Consider the following 12,739-nt stretch of genomic DNA (forward strand, 5'->3'; position numbering starts at 1 on the left):
GGCCATACGCATAAAATCCGTTAAAGAATATTGGTGTTTAACCTATGATTGTAGATTTGTGCTTGCTAACAGGTATCGTCGACGAAGAAACACGTGTTAGTGGATAATTATATTTCAACAATGAATATGCCGCTCCCCATGTGGGTGTATCAAATTATTCAAAGGGAAATTACTCCCAAAACGGATCTAGGTAAAACTGTACTTTCGTATAAATAATTGAATTCATTCAAAAAGTATCGTCAAACAATATATATATATATATTTATATATATATATATATATATATATATATATATATATATATATATATATATATATATATACAGACATTTCCAGATATTTATATATATATATATATATATATATATATACAGACATTTCCAGATATTTTTATATATATATATATATATATATATATATATATATATATATATATATATATATATATATATATATATACAAGAATAAAAAAGCATTGGAAATGCAAAAGGATATAGGGATGGTATGCCAAAGAGTATACAAACAAGATAGCTATGAATGGCTAGGCACATGGAAATAGAATTGCATCCAAAGTATAGCCCTATAGCTTTTCTCCAATCTTCATTCCGTGCCATCATTACGGTTGTAAAAAGCTATAGGGCTATACTTTGGATGCAATTCTATTTCCATATGCCTAGCCATTCATAGCTATCTTGTTTGTATACTTTTTGGCATACCATCCCTATATCCTTTTGCATTTCCAATGCTTTTTTATTCTTGTTAATTAGTATTTTTACTTACAGTCTTATTTTTAAACTTACATTCATGATAGTATTGTCTTTTTTAGGAGGCGACTCATTGCCGCCTCCATTAGTAGCAGGTCACTTCCTGCTGGGTTTTAGGTCTTTGGGTTTTGGGCCTTAGGAGTTGCCTCTTGGTCCTCCATCGGTTCTATATTACATAGAGAGTGCTACCGCCTCTCTGATAAAACAGTTAGAGTATTATAAAGTTCTAAAATGTTCATACCTTCACTATTAAATTTTTCTTGGTTCATTCTTTGGCGTTTTGGCAAAGATTTGGCAGTTTTTGATATTTATATTTATAATAGTTTGTGCATGAGGCAGCTTTTTTCCCTTGGGATCCCTGTTATACCGTGCTTTTGAGTCAGCACGTGAGGGAGCCTTCTTTGCCTCAGGATTTTCATGATACTTAATTTTTATTATTTCAGCATTTTTCTGATAGTATTCTTTTTGCTCAGATAATACCTTGACTTTGTTTTTTTCATAGTCTATATTTCTCTGAGCTTTTTTACTACATGCTGACTTTGGCATTTTTTTATTAAATGTAAAGATATAATACTTATGTGTATCTTACTATAATATCACTTATCTTATAGCAAGACAACTCTCGTAGAATTGAGATACTGCCCCGTCACTAATAGTTAAAGTGTGGAACGGTATATACACCAATAGTGTAGTTGTTATCTTTATATGAAGTCCTAATCAGTGACAGTGTGAGGTTACTTGGTTAATTTATTGTAGTTTATTTTAGAAAACTTACTTGTTTTTATTAGTAGATTGTGTATAGTAGCCACAATATCTAGTTATTTTTGTGGTTAGGGCTTGGATTTTGATTCTTTTTGGTCAGCTTCCACTGAGTTCTTAGAAGATGACTTTCTTGCAGTTTCTTATTTCCTTTGGCGTTTGGTGAGTTCTTAGAAGAACTGGTCTGATCTACTTTTCTTAGCGAGCGAAGAGAATCAGCTGCATTTAACAATGGTTGCTATAGTGTATTTTTGCGCATGCGTGAGAATTTCACGTTTCCTCCTTATTTTTCAATGGTTTAACAGTAGTCATGTGTCTTTCTGCCAAGAGCGACAGACGTCAGTGTTAGCCGTGATCGTCTAGAGGTTAGGACCCCACGTTGTGGCCGTGCTAACCTAGGTTCGAATCCTGGTCACAGCATTGACATTTTGTACATATTTTACAGTCCAAAATCTGAAGAATTATTTGTTTTTATAACATTGTTTTTTGACGTCGTACTTGCTGATAGGTTACTCTTATAACAATTTTGATCAACTGAGATAAAGATTTCGTGGTTTCATTTACGCTGGTGGGTTACTGTTTAAAGAAAAACCCTTAACGTTCACCTCAAATATTCAGCGTCCAAGAAATATAGGCCACTGGCAAACTGGAACGTCTGTGAGCATCCGGTGTATTATTTGGAGCTGTCCATTTTGAGAGAAGTTCCGTGTTCGAAATGATCTGTCTACATTGGGTATATAGTGTTTAAAACTTGTTATTACACGTAATCTTATTTAATTATGGAGTTAGCTAAAAAGCGATGGGTCACTGCACTTCTCCGTGTAAAGAGCAGTCGATTGATGCTTGAACTGTTGTCAGAGACCGTTCGTACACCGAGATACATCGTCCCAAAAGAAAGAAGAAAGAAGAAGAAAGAAGAAAGAAGAACAATTGGCCATTTTTGTACCCCTTTTTTTTTTTGCTCTCTTTTGACATTTTAACCGACGTTCTGACACTCGCTGGATTCGTAAGACGCTTCTCTGTAAGAATATGTGCTTTTTGAAACTTAGAAGTTGATTGTAGTTGAGATTTGGATAGTTTTGTTTTGTAGGCGTATATAGGCGTGTACGGGCCATCCCTATATAGAGAGTGCTACCGCCTCTCTGATATATATATATATATATATATATATATATATATATATATATATATATATATATATATATATATGTGTGTGTGTCAGACATTACCACCGCTCGGGAAACATGTCAGCAAAATGGACAGCGAAAATGCTTTTATACATTCTGAACACATTTTAAATATGTTTTAATTATTTTACACTTTGAATAATTTCTGTAGAGGTCACTACACAGAACGTCTGAAACGTGTAAAAACTATTTTAATGATTTCAAAACATTATTACAATGATCTAAATATGATACCTTTTTAAATGTAAAATCAAAACACGGAATAATAAAATAATGTTAAAAACTACATAGCAATTGTTGGTGACCTTTCTTATTTAAATATATATATACATATATATATATATATTTCTAAAAGCTATTATACAGAATGTAGTAACTATGCACAAAATGTAAGTGTAAGAAAATGTCAGAAATGAATTGTTAATTAAAGAACATTCGTTTTTCAAAAGAATATGGAGATTTGTAAACCCTCATGTAATTGCTCGCATATCTATGACTGAGTATATTCAGAAGTTCATTTTAACAATTATTAAATTGAAAATGTATGTTTTTAAATATAAATGTTAGCACGAGAAAAACTGGGTTTTATATGTATATTGATACATGATTTAATAGTGCTGGGAAAACAACAAAATATCAGAAATGATTTAAAAACATATTTCATATTTTGTTTTAGAAGATGGATATGTTTTTTTTAAGAGTATATAAGACATGAATTTACCTTGCGAATATTTCAAGTCAAACCCAAATAGCAATTCGTCTGAAATATTGATAATTTATTTAAATTCATTTTTTTTCTATGCTATTCGCATGAATATATTTCATTTCGCATGAGTTTCTTTCTGAAAATACTTATTACGAGTAAGAAAATATTTAGAGATGTTTTTTCCTTTATTCGTTATAATATTGATATGAGTCAGTACTGTGATAATTAAATTTAACTTTAAATATCCTATGACAAGGTTTACTTGATATAGACGAGCATGTTTGCTTGATTTATCAGGTTTATCTCTGAAAGAAATAAACATTTGCTAAGGATTCAGCCGTTGTTTTAGATATATGTGGTCGTTTTGTTCTCATGTCCAGAATGGTGTAGTGTCATAAGCAATTGTGCCCATCTCGGACACTATTGCATCATGCAGGTTGTTTATGATAATATGAACAAAATAAATTGAAATTTGTAAATGAATTTATTTTAATACGTTGTACGACGCCATTTGCATCAATAACTGATTGAATGTGACGAAGAATGGGTACATGGAACGTTTTAAGAGAATTCTTTTTTTTTTTTTTAGCATTCTTCGATTTAAAATATTTCTAGTTGTGACAGGAATAACTTACCTTATGAAAATAAAAAACTTTTTACGCTTGTTTTGTCCAAATAAGGTGTATTGCCACTTAGACGTTTGGGGCGATTTTTTTTTTATTATACTGGACTACGCGTGACCAGTTGGGTCAATATATGTTAAGGCTAGCTTTGGAATAGTTAGTATAGTAATTATGGCAAAAATATGCGCGCTTGCGAGTACAACGATGGCCATCACTTTCACCATAAAAAATTACATGGCTTAATATCCGGAAACTACTTATTTGCGGAAAATTTAATTGCAATAATCGCTTCCAGCATACTCGAAAACCCCATACGTCATCTTAAAGGAAAATGCTCAGCTGGAAACCAAGTAAAAATTTGTCAAATCTTCAAGTTTTATATTTGCTTTTTAAAAAGTTACATTGTACTCAGTGCTGGTCATCCGACCCTTAAAATTTATCTGAAGTTACTTCCGCTAAATGGCTTGTAAATAATGAAGTGCGACTCGTAACGAATGCACTTAGCACACGTCAACGGCTTTGTTATTGTACTTGTTAAATGTTTTTCGTTTGGTTTAACGTCTCAAATTGTAGCATAAAAAATAAATTTAAAAAGATATAATTCAGGTATGTGCTGTGTTATTTACATCTGCTAAAAAGAACTGTTTGTCTAAAACTGTTTCGATACGTCCACGTCAATCCTTTCCTGTTAGAATTGTTGAATAAATGTTAAAATATACACACTAGACGATCAACTAAATGATACAACGTATATACAATAATAAACCCCACTATTCAACATGCACGTCTCTATAGAACATATTGATACACACAGCATAACATTAGATCAGTATATGTAAAGTCTAGCTATGGAATACTGAGTATGTTAATTATGGCAAAAATATGCGCGCTTGCGAGTACAACGATGGCCACCACTTTAAACATAAAGAATTACATTGCTTAATGTCCGGAAACTACTTATTTGCAGAAAATTTAATTGCAATAATCGTTTTCAGCATACCCGAAAACCTTTAGAAGTCGTTATTTTAAAGGAAAATGTTCAGGTGGAAACCAAGTAAAAATTTACCAAATCTTCTATTTGTATATTTGCTTTAAAAAAAGTTACATTATACACAGTGTTGGTCATCCGAACCTTAAAAAAGCCGAATGGCTTTGTAAATAAAGAAGTGCGACTCTTAACGAAAGCAATTATCACAAGTCAACGGCTTTCTATTTTTATTTGTTAAATGTTTTGTGTTTGTTTTAGCGCCTCAAATTGTGGCATAAAAAAATCAATTTAAAAAGCTTTGAACTGTTAAAAAAATTAAAATGAAAGAAAGTATTTTTTATTTTCACTGTTTGATAACGATTCCAACTTGCAATGAAAAATATAAGTAAAATTCGTAAAATGTCGATGAAAACAGCAAATGGGATTTAGTTTTTATTTGCTTATTTTAAACGCTAAAAAAAATTTCTATTAAAAAACACCTTTATGATGATTTTTTTAATGTAATACGCATGCGCAGAATTTTTCAAACCGGATGGACGATTTAGACGCCTAAGCAAGCAAGCTGATCTGAGCTTTATAATTTTATAAATATACTGGGACACTATGTAGGGAGTTGAGCTACAAGATATCTGTTCACATTACACTTGCAGTAGACGACTTTTTGGCATCTACGGATAGAGGTGGAATTTTGCTGCTTGTCGGGGTAGTTTCGGGCATTTACGTCGAATTATTATGAATCGTCAGAGATTCCATGGTTGCGAGTGTTTGCTGCATCTGTCAAAAGGTTTTTAGTAGGCAGACAAGCAAACAAACAGACAAACAATGTTCATTCATATAATAGACTAGCAGGACTACCCGGCGTTGCTCGGGACCGTATAAAACAATGAAAAAAAATTGATTTTGAACATCCTGTTATTTTTAGGATAAATGGATTTTTGCTGTTTATGTATCATTTGCTATCTCGAGCAAAATAATATTTTACCTACCCTAGGACGGGTATTACATAACAAGTATGAAATATGACGTTTCTGAATTTTTTAGATTATGATTTGTTATTTGTATTATTGTTCATCGGACTACTGTTCTCATCTTGAGTGTGATTTTCGCAAATTTTCAGTCGATATAACCTTCTTCAGGTGTATCTTGTCGAACTCAGGAATGTTTCTGTCGAACTCAGGAATTTGGACAGAATTAAGAGCGGAACCCATTCATTTAATTCACATGGGTCGTGTGCTCTTGTTCCGTCAGCCATGACTGGATAGAGGTCCTAAGTAATTCGCAAATGTATATTTCGGTTGTCCACACTGAGAAGAAGAATATCACTTTTTTCTATAATTCTCCGCAAGGATCCGTGGCGCAGTCGTTAGAGTACTGGGAGAAATCAATTGTAAAATGTGATATTCTCCTGAAGGTAGACGGTTCAATCCTCAGTGTGGGCAACCGAAATATACATTTGCAAATTACGTAGGACCTCTATCCAGTCATGGCTGACGGAACAAGAGCACGCTACCCCCGTGAAGTAAATAAAGGGTTCCGCTCGAAATTCTGTCCAAATTCCTGAGTTTGACAGAAACATTCTCGAGTTCGACAAGATACACACGAAGAAGGTCGGAGGTTATATCGACCGAAACGTTGTGAACGTTACACTTAAGACGAGAACAGTAGTTCGATGAATAATGATACATGTATGAAATAATTGTACCTACCTTAGGACAGGTAATTTACAGTATGTAATTCAATTAAAATACTTGTAAAATAGACACAGGAATGCAACGCTTGTTAACCCCAAACAAGACACATTGCCACTTGAACGTAAGAGGCTACTATTTAGAACTATATCTGCTAAAACTTCATGTAGGGAGTTGAGCAACAAGATGTTTGTTCACATTACACTTGCACTTCTGCATGTCAGTACAGTCAAGGGAAGCAGGAAACACGGAGGAAATTCTAAAATCCAGCAGTTCGAGGGAAACATTTAATAGTAGATGGCTTTTTAGTATATACGGATCTCCACAGCGAAGAGGTGTGATTTTGCTACTTTTCAGATGAGTCTGGAGCATAATTATCGAGGTGTGCGACCATTGTTATGAATCTTCAGAGCGCATTCGGTTAAAATACTTGTAAAACAGGCGCAGGGAGGCAATATTACGGCGATGTGACAGTAGCTGTAGTTTTGTTGAAAGTGCGGAGCCTGTTAGGTTGAAGACGCGTTTTAGACCCCGTTTAAGATTTAGATGCTAGTGGTAGATGCATCGGCCCAGATGTGGTAGCAATACTCAAATACATGGGCGAATGATTGCTTTGAAGAAATATGAGATACTGTTACGTGTGAGTAATTTTCTAGCACAGTAAAGGGAGCCCATCTATTTTGCAGTTGTATAGTAAGGGGAGATTATATCGACGCGTAAACTGATTCATGTTGTATCAGAGAGTTATCACACGATATATACTACAATTCATATTTACATAAGGTACCATTTTTTATAAGAAGAATAATATAAGCTTTATACTTTTCATTTCTTCAAGAGTTCTCCCATCTTCACTGCTGAGCTCCGTGATGAAACATGAAATGACCAACACCATAACCAATTGAGACCTCTGTTCTTCCTTCTTTTGTGAAACCACAGAACAACGCTTTATATTTTTATAATATAAATGTATTTCAGCTGTCTCAAATGGTGTTCACGGGGAGTCTGCATTTCGTGTCTACATGCTTATTCTTTACAGCCTTGCTTCCTGACTTTAAGTACGTCTGTTCACTCCCATGACCAAACCCAAACTCCTCTTTCTTTTACTTTCCCGACCTCTTGACCTCAGTTCCGTCAAGTCATCAGTCAAAACGCACACGTCTCACTAACGTGTGATCTTTCCACGCCCCCCTGCCCAAGGTTATTTTGTTTATTTAACCTAATTTATGTAAACATCCTCAGCTAAAACCCATTGCTACACTTATTCTATAAACATTAAATAAATCCCAATATAAACTATTTTAAGAATATCATTGAATAGATAGATTTTTTTTACATAGGCATCACCACATTATCAAGGCCAAGAGGCCACTCAAGGATAAGGGTTAAAGAGTGTACAGTGGAAATTGGACAATATAGTGACCCTTAGTAATGAAAATTTGGTAAATTTGATAACTTATATGGAACAGCTCATCAAGAACTTATTTACGTTAGACTTGAAGACAACCATATTGTAGTCAGCCGGAAAGCATGAAAACGGAAGACAATTCCACAGGCGTGCAGTTCTAAGAAAGAAGCTTTATTCATGGAATCTACGTTTAGGTTTAGGCACAGATAAAGAATGGGGGGAATTATTGATAGTGTGTACAGCTAGACGAGTGTTTCTTGTGAAAGTTTGGCGAGGGGGGACCATAGATTGAAGCTCAGTTGAACACCTTCCATGAAAATAACGATACATCAGAGACAAACTCGCAACATCTCTTCTGTGAGATAGAGGTTACAAGGAAGAGAAAATGACATCTCCTACGAGGCTACGAAGTCTATTTTGAACTATATCAAGGCAGGACAAGTCCTTTCTAGCAGCTCCTGCCCAGATGTGGCAACAATATTCCATCCTTGGACGTACATGGCTCTTATATAGATAAAGAATAGAATCAGCAGTGAGATATTTACCGGATCGATAGAAAGATCCCACCATTTTTCCAGCGGCCTTGGCAACAGATTTGATGTACGTGTTCCATTTAAGATCAGGAGTAAAGGTCAAGCCCAGAAGCTTGTCAAAACTTGAGGCCTCCTGAAGACGAGAGCCATTCATTTCAATTGATGCCAGATGTGGATCAGAATGTTGATGATGTAAAGAGAGAAGCTTGGTTTCAGATGCATTAAAAGTAACCAGCCACTCCTGTCCCCATTGTACTACGTGCTCAAGATCAGAGGAGAGAGAATTGGAGAGAACTTGGTCGTTTACTGTATTAGATGTGCTTCCATAAATGGTAGTGTCGTCAGCGTAAATGTCTACAAATGATGTAAGGATGTGATTTGGAAGATCATTAATGTAGATCAGGAAAAGAGTTGGGCCCAGGATGGACCCCTGAGGGACACCGCACCCTCAACTACTACTCTTATGAACCTATCAGAAAGAAATGATTTAATAATTGAGAAGACATTTCCAGCTATACCATAGCTAGAGATCTTATGAAGTAAACCTTTATGCCATACCCTATCAAAGGCCTCAGATATGTCAAGAGCAATTGCCCTAGAAAGGCGGCCTCCGTCGAGAGATTTGCTAATTCTATGAGATATAACTGTAAGCACATCTGCTGTAGATCTAGCAGAACGGAAACCATATTGAGTGTGACTAAGAAGTTTATTTTTGTTGAGATGGTTGATTACTTCTGTATTTAACACAGATTCCAACAACTTACTCATGACGCACAGGAGACTTATTGGCCTGTACTGAGAGGGGGATGAGCGATCACCTGAATTCTTAAATACAGGGCATGCTGATGAAATTTTCCAGGGAGATGGGAAACTATTCTCCTTAAGACAATAAAGATAAATAGATAAATAGATAGATAGACAGATAGATCGGTAATAACTAATTAACTTTTAATAGTGTTATTATCTAACAGTCTTGGCAGTGTTACAAACAGTCCCCGTGTAGCGAAACACAGAAAGCAGTCATAAAAATACGACGCCTATCCTTAAAAGAGCCCTTGGATATGAACTTAAATTGTAATGAAACAAAGTGTTAGTTTCCGGAGTAGTTAGCTCCCTTTGTTTCTTTTAATGAACTGAAGTAAAGTATTTAAAAAAAAAAAAACTGCCCCATTTATACAATACTAGCAGACCGCTGGGTATTGCCCGGCCGTAAAATACACTTAAATATGATATTTTGATTTATGCAGATTTCGTATTTTTTTTATTATATTAGACCCAATATATAGTAACGATTTAAGAAGTCAAAAAATAAATGATTCGCGCGCCACCGAGAATCGAAACCAAAGCATTAAGCTTACGATTTACTTCTTTCCTTTGACGTTAATGCCTCATCTATGAACACTATGTGAGTGGATCTCTCTCTTTCTCTCTCTCTCTCTCTTTCTCTTTCTCTCAAGACTAAAAAGCAAAACATAAACCAGTAGCTATTACGTTACGCATACATATTCGACCTTCCTCTGCCAAATTCCATTTTTTAAATTATCACATTTTGCACCGATTTTCTCCAGCTAAAACCCAAATATAAAATTTTGCATAGGTTCGAATACCCTATATATTAAGTTTCATGTCGTGAAGACTAAAAACTGATAGACGAGTTTGGCAGGCAATTTTTTTTAAAAGAAAGATATATACGCATGCATAAATATATATAGAAAGAGGTCTGTATTTACTATAACTTTTTACGCAAATATTACGCAAGTATAAATCATGTAGAATATCTGCATGAATATAATTACACGTAATAGCTAACTAAAGATGATCATCCCATCAGATAAAACTAATAGGAAATTAATTAAAATGAATGTTTAAAAGAATATGCAAATTAGCTAGATCTTTTGCCAGTGAATGCAATTCCACGGCCCATATATAATAATGTTGTAATCTTTTTTTTTTAAATGAATAGAAAAAAACGGGGTTTAATATGAATATCAATACACACACACACACACACACACACACACAAAACAAAAAAAAATAGGAGTGTAGGAATGTTTTAACGTTGTTACTTACGGTGACACCGAGAAAATCCGTGGCGTTGAGGGCGGCTCTCACCTCTTCGCTACTGAAGGCTAAATTTGGAGAGCGGCGTTTCCTTTTGCGGGTCAAGAGGTCGAACGCCTTAGCAATCACCCAGATACCGTCAAAAGCATAGCCGTGAAACTTGCTGTACTCAGGACCGCGAATCTCGTTATATTTCGCCAGGTATTCAGCGGACGTCTGCAAAAGAACGTGAAAGAAAAAGAATCATTAATTTGAAATATGTGAGGAAGAGATTCAAAATACTTGTTTAGTTTATTTAGATTAGCAATATCTCTTCTTATAAAAAAAAATCACTTTGTCTAAGTGTGTAAGTTCGTTTCGTATAGACTCCGAAACAGCTGGGACGATTAAAAAAGAAAAAAAAATCACACAAGTGTGCTTGATGTGTGTAGGGGTGTTAGGATTTTCTTACGGGATGCCTCCGATAAATAGCGTATAAAATCAACAGTATGCTCTTTGATAAAGCAGAGGCGCTTAAAATTATTTTAAAAACTCAACGGTAGGTTCTCTACAGCGCAATGCAGACTACAATGCATTCTGGAATAATTCACTGCGGGGAGGCATGTGAAATTTCCCCCTGATACACCATAATACCAAATTAGAGCAGGCAATTAATGGGTTAAATTGAAAAATAGACGATTTCATCGAATTCGATGATAATAAAAGTATGATGTGGAATATTCATGGATCCTAATTTAATACCGGGCAATGTCCGATCTCCTTGCTAGTAATAAAATTCTAGAGAAAGAAAGTGAGGGAGACAGTGAGAGAGAGAGAGAGAGAGAGAGAGGGGGGGAGAAGGGGATAAGAGGGAAGATGTAAGTTTTAATATAAAATGTTCCACTCATATGGGGCCTTGAAGAAAGTCGACAAGAGGAAAATTGCTGCTTTTGGATTCTGGTGTTATCGTAGATTTCTTCGTGTTAGCTGGGTTGACAAACGTACAAACGAGTGAGTTCTGGTAAAGTTCGGACCATGTCAACGATTGCTGGGAAATATCAATAGCAGGAAATGTTGGTACATGTAGCCAGAACAGATGGCCTAACGAAAGATGTGCCCTTTCGTACAACCGGTTAGCAAAAGAGGACCTGGAAGACCAAAAACATTGAAATGGATGGCTCCCGTCTAGGGGAGGCTCCATGTTTTGATAAGCTTCTGGGATTGACCTTTACGCTTCAGCTGAAATGGAACACGTACATCAAGTCTGTTGCGAAGGACGCTGGAAAAACGATAGGATCTTTCTACTGCTCCAGATGATATCTCACTGCTGATGCAATTCTCTATCTGTATAAAAGCCAAGTACGTCACAGGATGTAGTACTGATGCCACATCTGGGCAAGATCTGCTAAAAACAGCCTATTCTGCCTTGACAGAGTACAAAATAGACTTCGTGGCTTAGTGGGGGATTCCCTTTTCTCTTCCCTGCAACCTCTCTCCCATAGAAGAGACGTAGCAAGCCTTTCTTTGTTTTATCGTTACTTCTATGGCAGGTGCTCGTCTGAGCCCCAATCCCTGGTCCCCCCTTGCCAATCCTTCACGATAAACACACGTCTAGCTGAAACCACTGTCAATAATTTTCCCCACTCTTTATCTGTGCCTAAATCAAAACGTAGATTCCATGAACAAAGTTTCTTTCTTAGAAATACACGCCAGTGGAACTCTCTTTCGTCTGCCTGTTTTCCACCTGACTACAACTTAGATGTCTTCAAGTCTAACATAAACAAATTCCTGATGAATCGCCTCCTTAAGTAAGACACTTTATCAAATCTCCATTGCTAACAATCACTACGATACTATCCCACTGATTACTATACACGCAATAACCTTTATCCCCGAGTGGCTTCCGGGCTTTGATAAGTGGTGACTTCCATGTAAAAATAAAAGAAAAAAAAAGAATGTCAGGCAACGTGAAGGATTTCAAGGAGATTAGCATGGCTGAGTTGCCCAGAATGGCGCAGAACCGTAGTCAATAGCGACGATTCG

General features: G+C 35.6%; 1 protein-coding gene across 1 annotated transcript in view; it reads right to left on the minus strand.

The window, feature by feature from the left end:
* The window catches only part of LOC145266352 (gamma-aminobutyric acid type B receptor subunit 2-like), a 1,041,657-nt gene that overhangs the window by 561,098 nt on the left and 467,820 nt on the right, over positions 1-12,739 (minus strand). The window contains exon 6 of the mRNA XM_080121967.1: positions 10,727-10,933. Within this exon, the coding sequence (XP_079978093.1) occupies positions 10,727-10,933 (207 nt within the window). The remainder of the gene's footprint in view (positions 1-10,726; positions 10,934-12,739) is intronic.

Source organism: Euprymna scolopes, chromosome 41, assembly GCF_053919585.1.
Source record: "Euprymna scolopes isolate OS-2025 chromosome 41, ASM5391958v1, whole genome shotgun sequence".
NCBI lineage: Eukaryota > Metazoa > Mollusca > Cephalopoda > Sepiida > Sepiolidae > Euprymna > Euprymna scolopes.